At 46.4% G+C, this 20,220-nt stretch overlaps 1 protein-coding gene across 1 annotated transcript in view; it reads left to right on the top strand.

Annotated features, from left to right (window-relative positions):
* The window catches only part of CARMIL2 (capping protein regulator and myosin 1 linker 2), a 435,549-nt gene that overhangs the window by 107,955 nt on the left and 307,374 nt on the right, over positions 1–20,220 (top strand). Inside the window, exon 12 of the mRNA XM_029608841.1 lies at positions 6,791–6,966. Coding sequence (XP_029464701.1) covers positions 6,791–6,966 — 176 coding nt within the window. The remainder of the gene's footprint in view (positions 1–6,790; positions 6,967–20,220) is intronic.

The following is a 20,220-nucleotide window of genomic DNA, read 5'->3' as shown; positions in this document are numbered from 1 at the left end:
AATTAATATAGAAAATCATGGCATAATTAATAACCATAAATAGAGCCACAAACCTGGTCTCTGCTAGACTAGCTTCATGAAATAATATTAGAAATACAGTCCCAACTTCATTACAAAGATATTTCTCTTACAGTATGATGGCTATCTAATTATGTAAGCTTGCAGCTATAGCAACTGTGTTTATAGAACATAGATGAGCACACAATCTAAAGCTTAGAACATTCTCAGAGACTAAGAATAATATGTCACTGTGACCAGAGACATCTAGGAGTTATGATAAAGTATTCCTGGCCTTGCTGAAGGTTTTTAGTCTCTTAGCATAATTTACCCTGGCTGTTCGTCTCTGCTTTATAATTCAGTTATTTTTCTAGTTTACCATCTCAGACCTGCAGAGGGATATCTCCAATTACTACTTATTTCTATAGTGCTTTTAGACATCTGCTGCATAGTACAATACAACCATGATGATGGTCTCACCTGCACTACACATCCACTACCTGGTCCTGGTCTCTCACCAGTGCGGGGAACCAGACTGTGCTGTTCTTTTTCCTTCTTTTCCTTGCCACAGTGTGGTTCAGTATTAGAGGTGGAGAGTAGTGGTGGTTGGTGACTCACTTCTGAGGGGACATGGAGACATCCATCTGCCGACCAGACATTTTGTCCCAGGAAGCGTGCTTTCTGCCGGATGCCAAAATCCAAGATATAATGGAGAGATTGCCAAAAATCCTCAAGCCTTCTGACTACTGTCTGATACTGCTCATCAATGTTGGTACAAATGATTCTGCTAGGTACCACAGCGATCGTATCCAAAGTGATTTCATTGATCTGGGAGAGAGGGTAAAGAGGATAGATGCACAGGTGGTATTCTCCTCCATCCTTCCAGTCAAGGATAAATGTCTAGGCAGGGGAGCTCGCATTCTGGAGATAACTGAATGGCTGCACAGATGGTGTTATCGAGAGCATTATGGCTTTCTGGATCATGGGATGATGTTTCAGGGATTGCTGAGCAGAGATGGGGGTCCACCTGTCAAAGGAGGGGTGCATCATCTTCCAATATAGACTGGCAAATCTACTGAGGAGGGCTTTAAACTAGGATCATCAGGGATAGGTGAACAAAACCGTAAGGTAAGTAAAACATGAAATACATGTATAGACATGAGAAAAAAAGGCAATATCTGGAAAGCAATGTATACTAATGCTCATAGTATTGGAAATAAAGTCCTGGAGCTAGAGGCAGTCATAGATGAAGATGATTTAGGCGTAGTGGCTGACACGGAGATGTGGTATATGGTACAGCAGTGCATGGTTCACTCAGCAGTGCATGGTTCGGAAGAATGTATCCTTGAAGGATACTAATGAAACAGGAGAATTAGGGCATCCCAACAGAGAGGTTCCAATAAAAGCAAATGTAGTGCATGTGCCTATATGTAAAAAAATCACCTGAGCTAAAGATTTCCAAATTATCCCTAACAACTGAAAAGCAGGTTAATACAAACAAAAAACACACTTTGAAATGTCTGTATGCCAATGCCAGAAGTCTAAGAAGTAAGATGGGAGAGTTAGAGTGTATAGCAGTAAATGATGAGATTGACATAATTGGCATCACAGAGACCTGGTGGAAGGAGGATAACCAATGGGACAGTGTTATATCAGGGTACAAACTATAGCATAATGATAAAGAGGATCTACTTGGTGGGGGTGTGGCACTTTATGTCCAGGAGGATAAAGATCATACAAGAGACTAAATGCTCAGTAGAATCTATATGGGTAGAAATCCCATGTGTGTTGTTAGGTAAGAGTATAGTGATAGGAGTATACTACCATCCACCTGGACAAAATGGACAGACAGATGATGAAATGCTAAGAGAAATCAGGGAAGCTAACCAATTTGGCAGTGCAATAATAATGGGAGATTTCATCAGGACTTGCTAGAGACATAAAGTTCCTAGATGTAATAAATGACTGCTTCATGGAGCAATTGGTTCAGGAACCAACAAGAGAGGAAGCTATTTTAGATTTAATTCTTAGTGGAACACAGGATTTGGTGAGAGAGGTAATGGTGGTGGGGCCACTTGGCAATAGTGATCATAACATGATCAGATTTAAACTAATGACTGGAAGGGGGACAATAAATAATTCTACAGCTCTAACACTAAATTTTAAAAAGGGAAACTTTGACAAAATGAGGAAAATAGTTAGAAAAAAACTGAAAGGTGCAGCTGCAAAGGTTAAAAGTGTTCAACAGGCATGGACATTGTTTAAGAATACAATCCTAGAGGTGCAGTCCAGATGCATTTCACGCATTAGGAAAAGTGGAAGGAGGGCAAAACGATTACCGGCATGGTTAAAAGGTGAGGTGAAAGAGGCTATTTTAGCCAAAAAAACCCTTCAAAAATTGGAAGAAGGATCCATCTGAAGAAAATAGGATAAAGCATAAACATTGTCAAGTTAAGTGTAAAACATTGATAAGAAAGGCGAAGAGAGAATTTGAAATGACGTTGGCCGTAGAGGCAAAAACTCATAATAAAAACTTTAAAAAATATTTCTGAAGCAAGAAATCTGTGAGGGAGTCGGTTGGACGGTTAGATGACCGAGGGGTTAAAGGGGCTCTCAGGGAAGATAAGGCCATTGCAGAAAGACTAAATTAATTCTTTGCTTCCATGTTTACTAATGAGGATATTGAGGAGATACCAGTTCCGGAGATGCTTTTCAAGGGTGATGAGTCAGACAAACTGAACCAAATCACTGTGAACTTGGAAGATGTAGTAGGCCATATTGATAAACTAAAGAGTAGCAAATCACCTGGACCAGATGGTATGCATCCTAGGGTACTGAAGGAACTAAAAAATGAAATTTCTGATCTATTAGTTAAATTTGTAACCTGTCATTAAAATCATCCATTGTACCTGAAGACTGGAGGGTGGCCAATGTAACCCCAATATTTAAAAAGGGCTCCAGGGGCAATCTGGGAAACTATAGACCAGTGAACCTGACTTCAGTGCCAGGAAAATAGTGGAAACTATTCTCAAGATCAAAATCGTAGAGCATATAGAAAGACATAGTTTAATGGAACACAGTCAACATGTATTTACCCAAGGGAAGTCTTGCCTAACAAATCTGCTACATTTTTTTTGAAGGGATTAATAAACATGTGGATAAAGGTGAACTGGTAGATGTAGTGTATTTGGATTTTCAGAAGGCACTTGACAAAGTCCCTCATGAGAAGCTTCTAAGAAAACTGAAAAGTCATGGGATAGGAGGTAATGTCCTTTCGTGGATTACAAACTGGTTAAAAGACAGGAAACAGAGAGTAGGATTAAATGTTGAATTTTCTTAGTGGAAAAGGGTAAACAGTGGAGTGCCTCAGGGATCTGTACTTGGACCGGTGCTTTTCAATATATTTATAAATGATCTGGAAAGGAATACGACGAGTGAGGTAATCAAATTTGCGGATGATACAAAATTATTCAGAGTAATTAAATCACAAACAGATTGTGATACATTACAGGAGGACCTTGCGAGACTGGAAGATTGGGCATACAAATGACAAATGAAATTTAATGTGGACAAGTGCAAGGTGATACATATAGGGAAAAATAACCCTTGCTGTAGTTACACGATGTTAGGTTCCATATTATGAGCTACTACCCAGGAAAAAGATCTAGGCATCATAGTGGATAATACTTTGAAATCATCAGCTCAGTGTGCTGCAGCAGCCAAAATAGCAAACAAAATGTTAGGAATTATTAGGAAGGGAATGGTTAATAAAACGGAAAATATTATAATGCTTCTGTATCGCTCCATGGTGAGACCGCACCTTGAATACTGTGTAGAATTCTAGTTGCCGCATCTCAAATAAGATAGATATTGTTGCGATGGAGAAGATACAGAGAAGAGCAACCAAAATGATAAAGGGGATAGAACAGCTCCTCTATGAGGAAAGGCTGAAGAGGTTAGGGCTGTTCAGCTTGGAGAAGAGACGGCTGAGGGGTCTTTAAAATCATGAGAGGTCTTGAACAAGTAGATGTGAATAGGTTATTTACACTTTCGGATAATAGAAGGACTAGGGGGCACTCCAAGAAGCTAGCAAGTAGCACATTTAAGACTAATCGGAGAAAATTCTTTTTCACTCAACGCACAATTAATCTCTGCAATTTGTGGCCAGAGGATATGGTTAGTGCGCTTATTGTAGCTGGGTTCAAAAAAGGTTTGGATAAGTTCCTGGAGGAGAAGTCCATTACCTGCTATAAATCAAGTTGACTTAGGGAATAGCCACTGCTATTAATTGCATCAATAGCATAGGATCTTCTTGGTGTTTGGGTACTTGCCAGGTTCTTGTGGCCTGGTTTGGCCTCTGTTGGAAACAGGATGCTGGGCTTGATGGACCCTTCGTCTGATCCAGTATGGCAATTTCTTATGTTCTTATGAAAATGACTGGGTATAGTTAATATTCAGTAAGGATCAGGTAGGAAGGAAGAGACGAGGTATGGCACTATATATAAAAAAATTATTTTAAAGCAACAGAATTGCAGGATTTACAATCTAAGGAGGAGGCACTGTGGGTTAATCTGGAAAGATGGACTGGAACATCTATTTGTATTGGTGTAATAAACAGAGCTCCATCACAGACAGAAGAAATGGATAGCGATTTAATGGAAGATATTCACAAAATTGCTATGAAAGAGGCGATGCTATTGTTAGAGGATTTAAATCTGCCGGATGTTGATTGGTACATCCCGACTACAGTGTCTTCTGGAAGCAGGCAGATCCTGGATTCTCAGCATGGAGAATTGTTCTGTCAACTACTCGGGAGGGGGAGGTACTGGGCATGGTGCTTAGCAACAGGGACAGTATCTCTGATGTCATAGTGAATGATCCTCTGAGATCTAGTGATGATCGGATGGTGTGGTTCAGTATTAGTTTTTCTGAAGTCTAGGACCCAAGGTTTTGAATGAACCTTCATCTCCTGTATTCTAACTTTGTTAAAATGGGGAAGTACCTCAAGGATGGGAAAATGTAGGGGATGTAGTAGAGCAGTGGATAAAACTAAAAGGAGATGATGAAAGGGCAACTAACCTTTAAATTTTGAAAAGTAAATGAAGGAAAGAGGAAAAAAGGCTGTTATGGTTTTCTAAAGAAGCAGCTAAAAAGGTAAGGGAGAGAAGATTAGCATTCATAAACTACAAAAGATCACAAAAAGAGGAAGACAGGCGACAGTATCTGGAAAAGCTAAGAGAAGCTGGAAGAGAGGGGGGGTTATACTGTAATTCCTTTTCCCTTAGAAATCAAGGGAAGGGGAATACCAAGGATTATGCTAAAAAAAAATAAAATTATTTAAACTAAAAAGTATACAAAATGTTGGTACTCCCAGTGTTCTCCTCTCAGTGGGTTTGTGTATAAGCTGCTGGGTGGTAGGCCTGATTGACAAACTGAAGAGTAGTAAATCACCTGGACCGTATGGTATACACCCCAGGGGTTAGGATTGTTCAGCTTGGAGAAGAGACGGCTGAGAGGGGGATATGATAGAGGTGTTTAAAATCATGAGAGGTCTAGAACGGGTTAATGTGAATCAGTTATTTACTCTTTCGAATAATAGAAAGACTAGGGGGCACTCCATGAAGTTAGCATGTGGCACATTTAAAACTAATTGGAGAAAGTTCTTGTTCACTCAACGCACAATTCAACTAGGGAATTTGTTGCCAGAGGATGTGGTTAGTGCAGTTAGTATAGCTGTGTTTAAAAAAGGATTGGATAAGTTCTTGGAGGAGAAGTCCATTACCTGCTATTTATTAAATTGACTTAGAGAATAGCCACTGCTATTATTATCAACAGTAGCATGGGATAGACTTAGTTTTTGGGTACTTGCCAGGTTCTTATGGCCTGGATTGGCCACTGTTGGAAACAGGATGCTGGGCTTGATGGACCCTTGGTCTGACCCAGCATGGCGATTTCTTATGTTCTTATGTTCTTATTTATATATTTATGTTTACTATCATTTATATCCTGCTACCTCCATATAATGTTCGGCGTGGTTAAGATCATATGCATACATAAAGCATAAAACAAAGACACCAAACATTCCATTAAAAACAGAAACTAAAACAAAGTTAAAATTATTATTCATTAAAAGCAATATTAAAACGGAATGCCTTCACTTGCTTCCTATACATTTTAATGTATAGGAAGCAATGTTATTACACATAATTCAGGTTACAAGGCATTCCAAATCAACAGAGCCACAAGAATAAAATCCCTCATCCATGCAGATTGTGATTTGCAGAGGCATCACTCTATGGAGTTGGTTTTCCCCTTTGAACATCAGGAAATGCTGCACTCATGGGTGCCATTTCTTTTTCCTTACAAAGGGAAAAGCTATCTCCTATTTAAACTTAAAAAGGACGCTTAAAGATTCTGGGAGACAGAGCTGAAATGTTTATTGTTTAATAAGAGGATGCAGTGGGGAAGGTATAGCTTGTCACCCCAGGATGCTAATTGTGTATAGAGAAAGCTGTACTATAAGGGAACTATAAAGGTAAATCTGATAGCAGTTCAGGTTGTTAGCATGTGAAAAAAAAGGACATAAACCAGTTGTTTCTGTTCACAAGCAGCTGTGAACTCTCATGTACTTTAGTGTTCACTAGGACAAACAAGCATGGGATTTGTTCCCTTGTACTCCTGTGAATTATTTGAAGGTGTATTTGCAGTTCAGCATAAGTTGGCAGACTACCCTGAGATGTTACTATATTCATGTATTCATATTACATGTTTGGGTTTTTTTTTTATATTTTAGGCTTTTTTGCAGTCCATCCTGGATACCACTCAGAATCTGTGTCCTAAGGTCCTGCAGAAAACAGGTGTTCGGGATCAGCTCATCAGCACCATTTCCAGTAAAGTGATTCACCAGGAAACTCTTACACTGAGTGCAATTCTAAACCATCTGATGGATGACCTCGTCAGCAAACTCAGGTAAGTTTGTCTGATTGTTGATATTCCCTCCTGGGTGATCCAAGGGTTCCATATACACTGTCTGGTTCTTAAACAGTTCTGGATTAGAAAGGACAGGGAAATTTCAATCCCAAAGCATTGTGGGGACTGTAGAAACAACAAAAGAACAGAGACAATTATTACACTGAAGTAATTAAAAATGTCTTATTTATTTATTTATTGGTTTTTATATACCGCCGCTCATCAGAGATATCACGTCGGTGTACATAGAACAAAAATCCGCAATTGCGTTGTACATAAAACAGTAAGAAAACAACTGAGAAACTTTACATTAAAACAGTCTTATTTCAACGCCTTATTAAAAGCAAGAAAGGATTATAGAACCAGAGTCATGGAAAATGAAAGTTACCCAGGAGGGTTACCTGGATCTTTTGAATGAGCGAATGTTGTTGAGTATTAGTGATGCTGAGCTGGGGCCTTTAGGGTTCATTGTGCTACTCTTTGAGAATAAGCTGTTGGTCTATCATCTCATTCTGTTTCTATCATGCTCTTCAATGAGCTCTGGGCTCTAGCTATGAAAATAATCTGCCAGCCCATCATTCCATTACAGTATGATCTTCAGTGTTCTCTGTGCTCTAACTATGAGGCTATGCTGAAACAGTTTCAGTAAACAATGAAGTATATCAGTCATTTAGCCTTTGCTCTGTGGCTTTATCTTCCCTAAGTACCTCATTTAACCCTCGATCATCTAATGGTCCAGCTAGCTCCCTCAGAGAGGGTTCCTGTTTCAAATGTAGTTGGAAAAGTTTTATTATGTGTTTTTGCCTCAACAGCACCCTGTTACGCTTGCCTTCCGCGGCAGATCTGCGACATGGCCCCTTCACCTCTCTGCAGTAATTCCAGCACCTGGTTCCTCGTTCCTGGTGGCGGTGGGCCGCCAACTCTGTCCTCGGGCCTCCCCTGGTGCCTCCGGCTCAGCTACAGTCCCTGGTGTTCCCGGTCCAGCCACCACTTCCATTGCTCCACGTCAGGCTTCTCCTGCTACTCGGCGCCGTGCCCCTCCCTAGGCATGCGCGCATCACTAATGCTTAAGCAGGGCCCACGGCGGGAACCGAGCCGCAGACCCGGATGATGATGTCAGCAGAGCCCCGGTACTTAAGCCCGGGCTTCGCTCCCTAGCTTTGCCTTTGCAACAGGTCTCCCCACTAGTCGAGTACTCGTTTCCTCCTGAGAGATTCGTCTCACTCCTGTGTTCCTGTTCCTTGCTGGTCCTGGTTCCTGACTCCTTGCTCCTACATTCCTGCCCTTCTCCTTTCCTCGGATTGCCTACACGGACTTTGACTCTGCTTTGCCTGACCACGCTGTTGACTCTCTCCAAGCCCGGACCTCTGCTTCGCCTGACCACGCTGTTGACTCTCTCCAAGACTGAACCTCTGCTTCGCCTGACCACGCCATTGACTCTCTCCAAGCCCGGACCTCTGCTTCACCTGACCACGCCACTGACTCTCTCCAAGCCCGAACCTCTGCATTGCTTGACTACGTCATTGTCTCTCTCCAGATCTAGACTCCTGCATTGCCTGACTACACTGTTGCTTCCCTCCAGACCCAGACCCCTGCATTGCCTGACTACATCATTGCTTCTCTCCAGACCCAGACCTCTTCATTGCCTGACTGTCATTGCCTCTCTCCAGACCCAGCCCTCTTCATTTCCTGACTGTCATTGCCTCTCTCCAGACCCAGCCCTCAGCATCATTTGACTACGCTTGACTATCTCCGTGATCAGACCTCAGCCTTGCTTGCCACTGCTTCCAGATTGCCGCCAGCCCTGACTCAAGCCTGTTCCTCGACGCCTCTTCAGCCTACTTCCTGGACTTGGTCTATTCAGGCTTTGGCCTGCTGTTGCTCGGGCGCCCCCTGTCTGCCTTCGTTCCTTTGGCGCTCGAATCTCCAGGACACTACCTTGTCCAATGTAAGACTGTACCATTTCCCTTCTGCTGTCTCTGGGCTGATCTCGATCTCCTCATCGACCACATACTGAGGCCCACCTAAGTCCAGCTGGCCCCGCACCCAAAGGCTCAACCCACGGGGAACAAGGGCTGGTATTGGTGAAGCTCCAGCTGGCCTCTGTCCATCAGCCCACTCTGCCTGCCGACAGTGGGGACCCGTAGGTCCCTACCTGCAGGTTGCGTCAACCCCATCTCGGCCCAAGGGTCCAGGGTCCAAGGGTGTGTTGTCCTCCGGTGTAACACACCCTTCTTTTCAATTTTTCTTTTTGCCTGCTATATCAATGTTTGCATCTTAAGTATTAGTGCTTATGCCTTTTGCTATTTTCTTCATTTGGATCCTCTTTCCCTTTTTTGAAAGATGTTCCTTTGGCTATAATAATCTCTTTTACCTTAAACTATATCCATGCCTGATATAAACTTATAACCTTTGCAGCTGTACCTTTTGTTTCCTATTTTCTTTATTGTATCATAGTCTCCCTTTTGAAAGATAAATATTAGAAGAATAGTTTTCATTAATGTCCTCCCTTCAGTTATTAAGTCAAATTTGATCACATTATTCTCACTATTGCCAAGTGGCCCCACTACCTTTACCTCTTGCACCAAATCCTGCATTCTATTAAGGCTTCTAAAATAGCTTTCCCTCTCATTGGTTCCTGGACCATCTGCTATATGAAGCAGTCATTTATTTCATCTGGAAACTTTTACCTCCATAGCGTGTCCTAATGTGACATTTACCCAGTCAGTACTGGGGTAGTTGAAATCTCCTGTTATTATGTTGTCAAATTTGTTAGCTTCCCGAATTCCTGTTAGTAATAAACCTGTTAGTTCGTTATGGCTGGGTGGATGGTAGGATACCCTCTTTGCTATATCTATCACACATGGAATTTCTATCTATAGATATTCCTCAGTGAATTTGGTCTGCTGTAGGATCTTTATCCTGTTTGACTTTATGCCTATCCTTTACATATAGTACCAACCCCACCACCACCACACCACACCAATTTGATCCACCCTATCATTGTGATATAATTTTACCCTGGTATTGCACTGTTCCATTGATTATTCTCCTTCTATCAAATCTCTGAGATATCAGTTATGTCTCCCTCTTTATTCAGTGCTATACATTCTAACTCTCTCATTTAATTTTTTAGTCTTCTGACATTTGCGTACAGATGTTTCATGATATGTCTTATGTTTGTATTTGCAGTCTTCCTAAGAGTTAACAGGGATAATTTTAAATCTTTTAACTCAGTCTGCTCTTTACTTAAAGGCACCTGGGCTACTTTTGCCTTTATTAGAGTCTCTCTATCAGAATGTCCAAACTTCCTGTTTTGTTAGTATCCTTTGAAGATAACTCCTTCTGAACCATGCACAGCTGAGCGACTGTCTGCTTTCACCAACAGGTAGATAATCATACAAGTGGCATTCAGTGCAAAAGACTGGATTGCTCCCACCTTCTCCTAGACTACTGTCTGAATATTTTAGCTTTTGATCAGCTTAGATTAGTATATTTAATTTGACTAGTCTGTTTGCCGATCACCTGTTTGCTCGTGGTATACTACTAGTAGCAGATGTGTGAATACAAGAAACTTGCGAACTGACAAACTCAACTAGACTAGGTCCATCAAACTGAAAATCAGTCTTCATTAATAACTGAATTCAGATTTCCTAACTCTTAGGGGTGCTAGAAGACCATATCAAAAGAACTTCCAGTCTCATCTGTGTTCATTATCTTGATTGTGAGTAACTCCTGTGACATTCAGGAGTATGAGGGAATGAACTTGAATTTCCTGAGAAAACTATTCATCACAGCAAAGGGACGTTAATGTTTGTTTGTCTGTGGTAGCCTGCTTCTTCCCTGTTCTCAACTTTCTATAGCAATATCACATCTGCTGTCTTCCAGTCCCTCTGAACCTCCCCCATATTCAAGGGTAAATTGAATAGAGTTGTGAGAGACAGAACAGCATATTTTTGTATCTCATTTAGCACCCAGTGGTATAGCAGGTCCCCATAGCCTTATCCATCTTCATTTGAATAAATACTTTAAGTATCTCTTCATTGCAGCAGTTTCACTCAGCCTCTAAGCAAGGGAATCTAAGGCATCACCTATGTGCCAGTGGGCCAGAAATATCTGGAGAGGAAGTGGTGATTAATTTCTGGGAGGTGGCAGGTGGAGGGAATGGTGGTGTGGGGAGGATTAATATTGAGGAGACTGAGATAAGTATTGGGCAGGCAGAACACTTGGTTCCCTGTATGTACCCAGATCAGTCCAGACTCCTGGGTTTTGCCTCCCTGCCAGCATATGGAGACAGAGAAAGTTTTACTGACACTGCTACTTATCTGCAGTTCCCCAGTATTTCTCCATCTCCAACAGATGACAGATGGTGCAAAACATGCAGTTCTGCAGTCTAGAAATGATTTTTGATTTTGGAGCCTTCCTCCCAAGGGGTTTTTGGGTTCTAGTGGATCCTTCCCTGTCTGGTTGAGGTGGACGAGATGGGGGTTGGTGACCCTTTTGTATGCTCGATCCTTGCATCCGTGGGGTGTAAATCTGGTGGTCCAGATCACTCCCCTTCATGAGGCCACTGAGGCGGCTGCAGGGTCAGGGAAGTGGGGGGGTTTTTTTTGTGGGGGGGGGGGGGTGGCAGCCTATTCCTTTAGCAGCTCTGTTTTCCAGCCTGGGGATGAAGCTTAATAAAGTTAAAAAAAATAAATTTAAAAGAGAAGTACAATAGTACTTTGCAGATGACTTTTTCTTTGGTGATTTTAGTGGCTGGGGTGTTTATATTTTGTGTTGGCTCAGTCTTCCTGTTTGTTGCTGCTCTGAGGTAAGTTGTCCTCTGCGATCGCTACGGGATGCGGATTGGTTTGCCATGCATATGGCTTGGCGCATTCGCAGCTCAGTAGACAAGGGCTGTGCTCCGGTTGTTCGGGAGGGGGCGATGAGGGGTCATCCGACGGCCAGGTAAACACTAAGAGGCAATGGCTGGCTTCCGCATCGGGGTTTGCATCAGGGTAAGGATCCCTTCCTGCTCAGCGCAGGAATGGTGGCCATATTGGATTCTTTTTCGGCTGTTCCCATGCTGACAGGGTGGAGGGGGATGTTCCTCCATGACTGTCCCTGGCGTATTCAGGCTCCGAAGGGGATCAGGGGGTTCAGATGGCCATTTCTGGAGCCTCTCCATCTTTGGCTGGGGCCTCTAAACCTTTTTCTGTCAATTTTGTTTTGCTACTGCATGAGGCCTATTTGGCTAAGAAGCAGCTGATGCCGGTCAGTTTGGCATCCTGGACACAGTCACCTGGGGGGGGGGGGGGGGGGGGGCGTTATATGGGGGTTATATGGGGTCCAAGCCTTATATGGGGGTTATATGGGGTCCAAGCCTGATCGGTCCGCAGGAAAACACATTTCCCCTGTCCAAAGGTGGTTGTTCTGGGTTAGGATGCGTTGGGGAGAAGTCTGAGGGATCGGATGATCCCCAATGGGAGCAGAGAAACCTGGGTATGAGTTGCCAATTGATCCAGGTGCTGGAGGTATTGATCAAGTAAATGTCCCAGAGGGGATTCCGGTATCCGAGGGCGATGACCCTAAGGTGGTCCATCTTTTTTGGAAGGACGAATTAGGACCTTTAATTTCTCAGGCTATTCAGGAGCTTGGGGTCAAGGAACCTCAGGAGGATTCGGATTTGGAAGGTGATGATCCAGTCTTGGATGGGCTGCGGGGTCCAGCGAGAGTCTTTCCATACCACAAGTCTATGAAAAAGCTGGTTGAGAGGGAGTGGGGGACTCCCAAAGCAGGCTTGAAGGTGGGGAGGGCTATGGCGAAGCTCTGTCCCTTACCTGAGCAGACACTGGAAGTTTTTTCCCTTCCTAAGGTCGATGTGGTTTCGGCGGTTACTAAAAAGATGACTATTCCTGTTTTAGGGTCCACAGCATTGGAGGATGTTCAGGATCGTAAGTTGGAAGTACACCTCAAAAGGATTTTTGAGGTGTTGGCCCTGAGCTTACGGGCTGCTATTTGTACTCGTTTTATGCAGCAGGCTTGCCTGCGCTGGGTTCATCAGCTGCAGGAAAATCAGCAAAAGTACGGCGAGGAGGCGAGCAGGGCTGAGCAGGTAGGTAGAGGTGGCAGTAGCTTATGGGGTGGATGCTCTGTCTGACTTAGTAAGGACCTCATCTCAGTTTATGGAGTCTATGGTTTCAGCCAGGAGGTTGTTATGGTTGTATAACTGGTTGGCGGATGTATCATCCAAGTCTTAGTTGGGGTTTCTGTCTTTCAAAGGCCAACTCTTGTTTGGTGAGGACTTGGAGCAGTTGATACAGAATCTGTGCAAGAATAAGGTGCACTGGTTGCCAGAGGATAAGCCTAAGGACAAGAGATTTTTTCAGGCTTGATCCTGCTTTTGGGATAGTAGGAGGTCTCGTCAGGCAAGGGGAACGCCAGATCTGCAGAAGCAATTCTCTCCCCGGGGCTAGTCCTGGGGTCAGTCATTTCGGGGGGACAGAAGACCCTTCCAGAGCACTATAGGTGGTAGTGCAGCTGGAATTAAGTCCTCGCATTGAAGTGAGGTTGGTCCACTCCGTCATTCCTATTATAGGAGGTTGCTGGGCGTGGACCAAGATTACTCAGGATCAGTGGGTCTTCAGTGTGGTAAGAGATGGATACATGTTAGAATTTGCTTGACCCATCCAAGACTTATTTCTATTTTCCCCTTGTGGGTCCTTAGACAAGCAACTGGTGGTTCGAGAAATGCTGGACCAGTTGCAAAAGATAGGGGCGGTGTTCCGATTCCCCATGAAGAGTGAGGATCAGGAAGGTATTCCATTTACTTCGTCGTTCTGAAAAAGGAAAGCACTTTCTGGCCAATTCTGGACTTAAAAAGTATAAATGCAGTGCTCAAGGTCTCGCGTTTTCGTATGGAGACCCTGAGGTCAGTTATAGCGGCAGTTCGTAAAGGCGTGTTTCTGGCTTCTCTAGATCTGATAGAAGCGTATCTGTATGTACCCATTCGTCCAGACCAGTGGTTTCTGCGGTTCTTAGTTTTGGGTCAGCATTTTCAGTTTCAGGCCCTTCCCTTTGGGCTGGCCATGGCGCCACGCTCCTTCACCAAGGCTATGGTGGTAGTAGCTGCAGCTTTGCATTGGGAAGGAGTTCTGGTGCATCCTTACCTAGTCGACTGGCTTATCAGGGCAAAGTTGGATGATCTTTGTCACCAGTCGGTTTAGAAATTGATTGGAATTCTCGAATTGCTTGGCTGGGTAATGAATTTGGCGAAGAGTCACCTGGTTCCGTCACAATCACTGGAGTATCTGGGAGCTTGGTTCAGCGCTCAGAGTGGCAAAGTGTTTCTCATGGAGGAGCATGTTCAGAAGCTGTAGTGGCAGATTTGGCACTTGTTAGGGTTGCCGATGCCCAAGGTCTGGGATTATTTGCAGGTTCTGGGCTCAATGGCTTCAATCCTGGAGTTAGTGCCATGGGCATTCGCTCATATGAGAACCTTACAAACAGTTTTTGGCACGGTGGAGCCCAGTCTCAGAGGAGTTTCATCTTCCTTTGCCGCTCAAGGGTGTTGCATGGGACAGCCAGCCTGTCTTGGTGGCTTCTAAGTTACAATCTGGTTTGTGACATAGAGCTCAAGGTTCCTGATTGGGCAGTCCTTACTACCGATGCTACTCTTTCTGGTTGGAGAGCAGTTTGTCAACAGCAATCGACTCAGGGCTACTGGTCTGTAAAGGAGGCTTCCTGGTCTATCAGTTGGTTAGAGACCAAAGTCGTGCACTTAGCCTTCCTTGTTTTTCTGCCATTGGTGAGAGGTCGGTTGGAGAGGGTCCTGGCAGACAGTGTGACGACAATAGCTTATATCAATCAGCAAGGCAGAACCAAGAGTCTAGCAGTGGCCCAGGAGGCTCAAGAGTTGATTTTTTGGGTGGAGCAACACTTGGAGTGGATTTCTAGCATCACAGATTGTTAAACCCAGGCGAGTGGGATCTGTCCGAGTCAGTGATGCAACTCATCCGCGAGAGGTAGGGCTCCCCCATGTGGATCTAATGGCGACTCGCCAGAATGCGAAGGTGTTTCGATTTTTCAGTCCGAGAAGGGTGCATGGGGCTGAAATCATCAATGCTGTGGTGATGCCTTGGCCTTGGGAGGATCTGCTTTACATCTGTGCCACCTGCAGTTCCTCAGTATTGACAAGTACCCAAGCTTAAAAACAACCTACAAAATATTCAAAAACTTTTTTTTTAAACAAGTCTGTATTCCATACCAATAAAAACAGAATGAGTGGATGACTCTCCCCCTCTACTGATTGGGCAGGTTCTGGACTGATCTGTGATACTACAGGTACTAGCAGGTAAGATAAAATGTTCTTTTCCATATACGTACCCAGATCAATCCAGACTCCTGGGATGTACCTGAGCTCCCTAGTCAGGGTGGGATCTGGAGAGTCTCACTCGCAAAACACTCTCACTAAAAGACCGGGACCCTGTATCCCCCTCATCCAGACAATAGTGCCTTGCAAAAATATACAGAGACTTCCAAGTCAATGCGCTACAAATTTCCTGTGGAGAAGCTAGCTGAGCCTCCACCCACGAGGCCACCTGAGAACGTGTAGAATGCCACTCATAGGCAAGGTGTTGCGATAGATAGAGACACATCCATGCGAAGTGGTGTTGGTGGCTCCAGAGTGGCCACGTTGGCCATGGTTCGCAGATCTAGTCAACTTGGCCATGGATGATCCAATACTCTTCAGATACCTAGCGGGCCTTCTTTGTCAGAAACCAATATTTTCATATCAGGCTGCTCATTTTTGTCTAGCAGCATGGCTTTTGAGAGGTGGCGTTTGAGATGCCAGGGTTATCCTGAGGTGGTTATTGCTATGCTGCTGCAGGCTAGAAGAAAGTCTATTTCTCTTTCGCATGTGAGGGTCTGAAAGGTTTTGAGTCCTGGTGTATCATTATCGGAGTCCAGGCTTTAAAATCTTCAGTGTCTGATATTTTGTCTTTTCTGTAAGGAGGTTTGGTCAAGGGTTTGGCTTTGAACTCTTAAAGTCCAAGTGGCTGCTATGGGTTGTATTCGAGGAAAGATAGAGGGTTCCTCTTTATCATCTCATCCAGATATAGTTTGGTTTCTCTGGGGGGAGGGGACGACAAAGAATTTGTGTTCACTGGTTCGAAAACTTTGTCCATCCTGGCATCTTAATCTTGTCCTCAGGGGTTTGTGTGAGGCTCCTTTTGAACCACTCAGGAAAATAACTCTTAAGGATTTGACCCTTAAGGTCATTTTTCTGATGGCTATAAATTCGGCTAGGTTATGCCTCCCCTCCAGCAGATGGAGTCAGAGAGAAAACTGAAAGCACCCCCTAGATATACTGGTTTGCCACCTGCGATCCTTCAGTATATTCTCTGACTCCAGCAGATTGAGAGGCATAACCTGCGGTCCTGGCCTGGTCAGTTATTTATACAAAAAAAAAAAAAAAGAAATTTCAAAAGGGAAAATTCGGGGACAGGATCAACTAGTCTCTTCCCTGTTTTCTTCCTGTTGTTACCTTTGTCTTCTGTGTGGTTTTCTTTCTTTCAAAGGAGAATATTGTGCACAGTGCACAGCGCAGCTTGGAGCTTAGCGTCTGGCAGGCACAGAGGGCACAGTCCTCTTCACTTCCCGGACTTGCACGTCCCTGAGGCTGGGGGAGAGCTTACCGGTGGGCCGGTCACCCTCCCCCCACTTTCCAGGGGTCCAGCCCTGAAGGGGGTTTGCCAATAGGATAATTAAGAGGAGGAACACTCCTAGAGAGCAAGTTTAAAAAAAAAAAAAAAGAATAAAAGGTTTGTTTGCTCGGGAGCCACTTAAGGCCTGTTGGGGACAGGCAGTGGGCTCCTTTTTATTTTCAACTCCGGCCTGCCAGTACCTCAAAGGGACTCCGGAGGGGGTGGCAGGTTCACCCGGCCCGTTTTTTGTGTGAGGGTGTCTGTACCTGTTTTGGCACGCTTTCCTCTCCACAGCTCCTAGCTGCGATGCCTCGATCTTCGGCCTGCACGGCCTGCGGGGGGGGAGCGGGGGCGCGACTCTCTCGGGAGGGTCTCTGCTCCCGATGCCTTCCCGGGAGCGAGGGACCCTCCCGGGGGCCGAGCGCTGCCCGCAGCGGTTCCTCCTTTCCCCCGGCGTCGCGGCACCACGCGGCTTCGGGCAGCCGTTCCTCAGCCCCTCCTCCTTCGGGGAGGAGAGCGGCGGCCATTTTGGCCATGCGGCACACAGACCCGTCGGCATCGAAAGAGGAAACCTCCCCTCCCCCTTCTCCTTCGGACCTGAGCCCGCGCTCCCCGCCCGATTTGGAGGACTCTCGAGCCCCCCCCCCCCCCCCCACCAGGAGCCCCAAAAAAAGATTTAAAGAGAGCGGTGCCTTTTTCATCAGAGTTTGTGCTCCTAATGCACAAAGCGTTTTTGCAGGCAGAGTCTGGCTGGGAGGCGGAGGGTCCCTCTCCCCCTAAGATCCTCAAGGCCCCCTTGGACCAGGGAAGCTCCCTGGGGCTGGGGTCCACTGGGACCACTGTCATCCACCCATGGGGGGGGGCTGAGGATGCGGGGGCCGCTCCGGATCCTCAGGGGGCTCCGGATTTACTCTCAATGGATGAGCAGGGGTCCGAAGAGGGGGACGACCCCCAGGTGCTGCGGTTGTTTGGGAAGGATGAGCTGAATTTTCTCATCCTCCATGTCCTACAGGAGATAGAGCTGTCAGCCCCGCCTCCGAATGCTGACACTTCTACGGGGGACATTGCTATGGCGGGTCTTCGGGCCCCTCCTCAGACTTTTCCCTTCCACCCCAAAGTTTTGCAAATTGTATCAAGGGAATGGGAGACGCCGGAGGCTTCACTGCGCGTGAATAGGGCTATGGAAAAGCTTTACCCGTTGCCCGCGGAATCCTTGGATCTTTTGAAAACGCCCGCGGTGGATTCGGCGGTCACGGCCGTGGTCAAACACACGACTATCCCGGTTACGGGGGGTATAGCCTTAAAGGATCTCCAAGATCACAAGCTGGAGGTCTTGTTGAAGCGCATTTTTGACGTGGCGGCCTTGGGGGTCCGGGCAGCGGCAAGCAGTAGCCTCGTCCAGAGGGCCAACCTGCGCTGGGTTCAGCAGCTACTGACCGCGCAGGAGCTCCCTCCTGGCGAGGCGGAACAGGCAAATTGTGTTGAATCGGCGGTTGCCTATACAACGGATGCCCTATATGATTTGTTGCGCACCTCCGCTCGCATTATGTCCTCGGCGGTTTCCGCAAGGAGGTTGCTGTGGCTCCGGCGCTGGTCGGCGGACGCCACCTCCAAGGCGAGATTCCCCTTCAAGGGCAAGTTGCTATTTGGCGAGGAATTGGATCAGCTCATTAAGGATCTGGGGGACAATAAAGTTTACAAGTTGCCTGAGGATAAGCCCCATCAGTCTCAGTCCTTTGGGAATGCCAGAGCACGCTTTCGAGGTCAAAGGCGATTTCGTGCGGGTAGAGGTGGTTCCTTTCCCCAGAAACAGCAGTCCACCAGGTCCCAGCCCTGGTCTTCTTCCTTTTGTGGCAGGAGACCTCCGCGGGGAGGAGTCTCGCAAGGGTTCGCTGCAGGCAAGCCCGCGCAATGAAGGCGCGCAGACCCATTCCTCCGTGCCGTTTATCGGGGGTCGTCTGTCCCGATTCTGGGAGGAGTGGGTCAAAATAACTTCGGATCAATGGGTCCTCGATGTTGTTCAGCATGGTTACGAGTTGGATTTTGCACGTCCATCCGAGATCTTTTTATGATTTCGCCGTGCGGTCCTCCGGAGAAGCAGCGGGCTATAGTTCACACCGTCAACCACCTGCAAGCTATGGGCGCGGTGGTCCCGGTCCCGCCGGCCGAGACCAGGACGGGTCGGTATTCCATATACTTCCTGGTCCCCAAAAAGGAGGGCACCTTCAGACTAATCCTGGACCTAAAAGGTGTGAACAAGGCGTTGAGAGTGCCGCGTTTTCGGATGGAGACGCTACGGTCTGTTGTTACGGCCGTCCACAAGGGAGAGTATTTGGCTTCTTTGGACCTGACCGAGGCGTATCTCCACATTGGAATCCGAGAGCATCATCAAAGGTACCTGAGATTTATGGTGTTGGGGTCCCATTACCAATTTTGTGCCCTCCCTTTCGGGTTGGCGACCGATCCGCGAGTATTCACCAAGGTCCTTGTGGTGGTTGCGGTTTCGCTCCGTCGTCAATGAGTCCTTGTACATCCCTACCTCGATGATTGGCTCATTCGGGCAAAGTCGCATATGCGGCCATTACAAACAGCACTTCTGTCTCGTTGGGACCCCAGATCCAAGGATTACGGCCTGGAATTGCCCTTGATGGAGCCGGCCCGCTCCAGTCTGTCCTGGTGGCTCACTCCGAGCAATCTCCTGCAGGGAGTGGACCTGGAACCTCCATCCTGGATAATAGTAATGACGGATGCCAGCCTCTCCGGCTGGGGGGCGGTCTGTCAGTCCCGAGCAGTCCAGGGCACCTGGTCGGCGCTTCAGTCATCGTGGTCCATCAATCGATTGGAGACCAGAGCGGTACGTCTGGCCTTGCGTCGTCTTCTTCCGATTGTGCGCGGCCGAGCGGTCAGAATTCTATCGGACAATGTGACCGCAGTAGCATACATAAACCGCCAAGGCGGCACAAAGAGTCGAACAGTGGCGACAGAGGCGGTGTTGTTTATGAGCTGGGCGGAACGACATTTGTCGTGCATCGCGGCCACCCACATCGCCGGGGTGGACAACGTTCAGGCAGATTACCTCAGTCTACAGCATCTGGATCCGGGAGAATGGGAGCTGTCAGCAGAGGCGATGCATCTTATCACTCAGCGTTAGGGACTTCCATGCTTGGATCTGATGGCGACTCGGCAAAATGTGAAAGCGGCGCGTTTCTTCAGTCAAAGACGAGAGCACGGGTCAGAAGGCGTGGATGCGTTGGTGCTTCCGTGGCCTCGTCGCCTCCTTCTTTATGTGTTTCCTCCGTGGCCCCTGGTGGGGAAAGTGTTACGCCGCATAGAGGCTCATCAAGGCATGGTGATTCTGGTAGCTCCGGAATGGCCGCATCGCCCGTGGTTTGCGGATCTCGTCAATCTGGCGGTCGACGGTCCTTTACGTCTGGGTCATCTTCCCAACCTTCTCCGGCAGGGCCCGATATTTTTCGATCTGGCAGAACGCTTTTGTCTGGTGGCCTGGCTTATGAACGGAAGCAATTGAGGAAGAGAGGTTATTCGGAGGCCGTTGTTGCAACTC

This window comes from Rhinatrema bivittatum, chromosome 7 (assembly GCF_901001135.1).
Source record: "Rhinatrema bivittatum chromosome 7, aRhiBiv1.1, whole genome shotgun sequence".
NCBI lineage: Eukaryota > Metazoa > Chordata > Amphibia > Gymnophiona > Rhinatrematidae > Rhinatrema > Rhinatrema bivittatum.
Note: the sequence above shows the minus strand (reverse complement) of the source record. Positions and strands in the feature narration are given on the sequence as shown.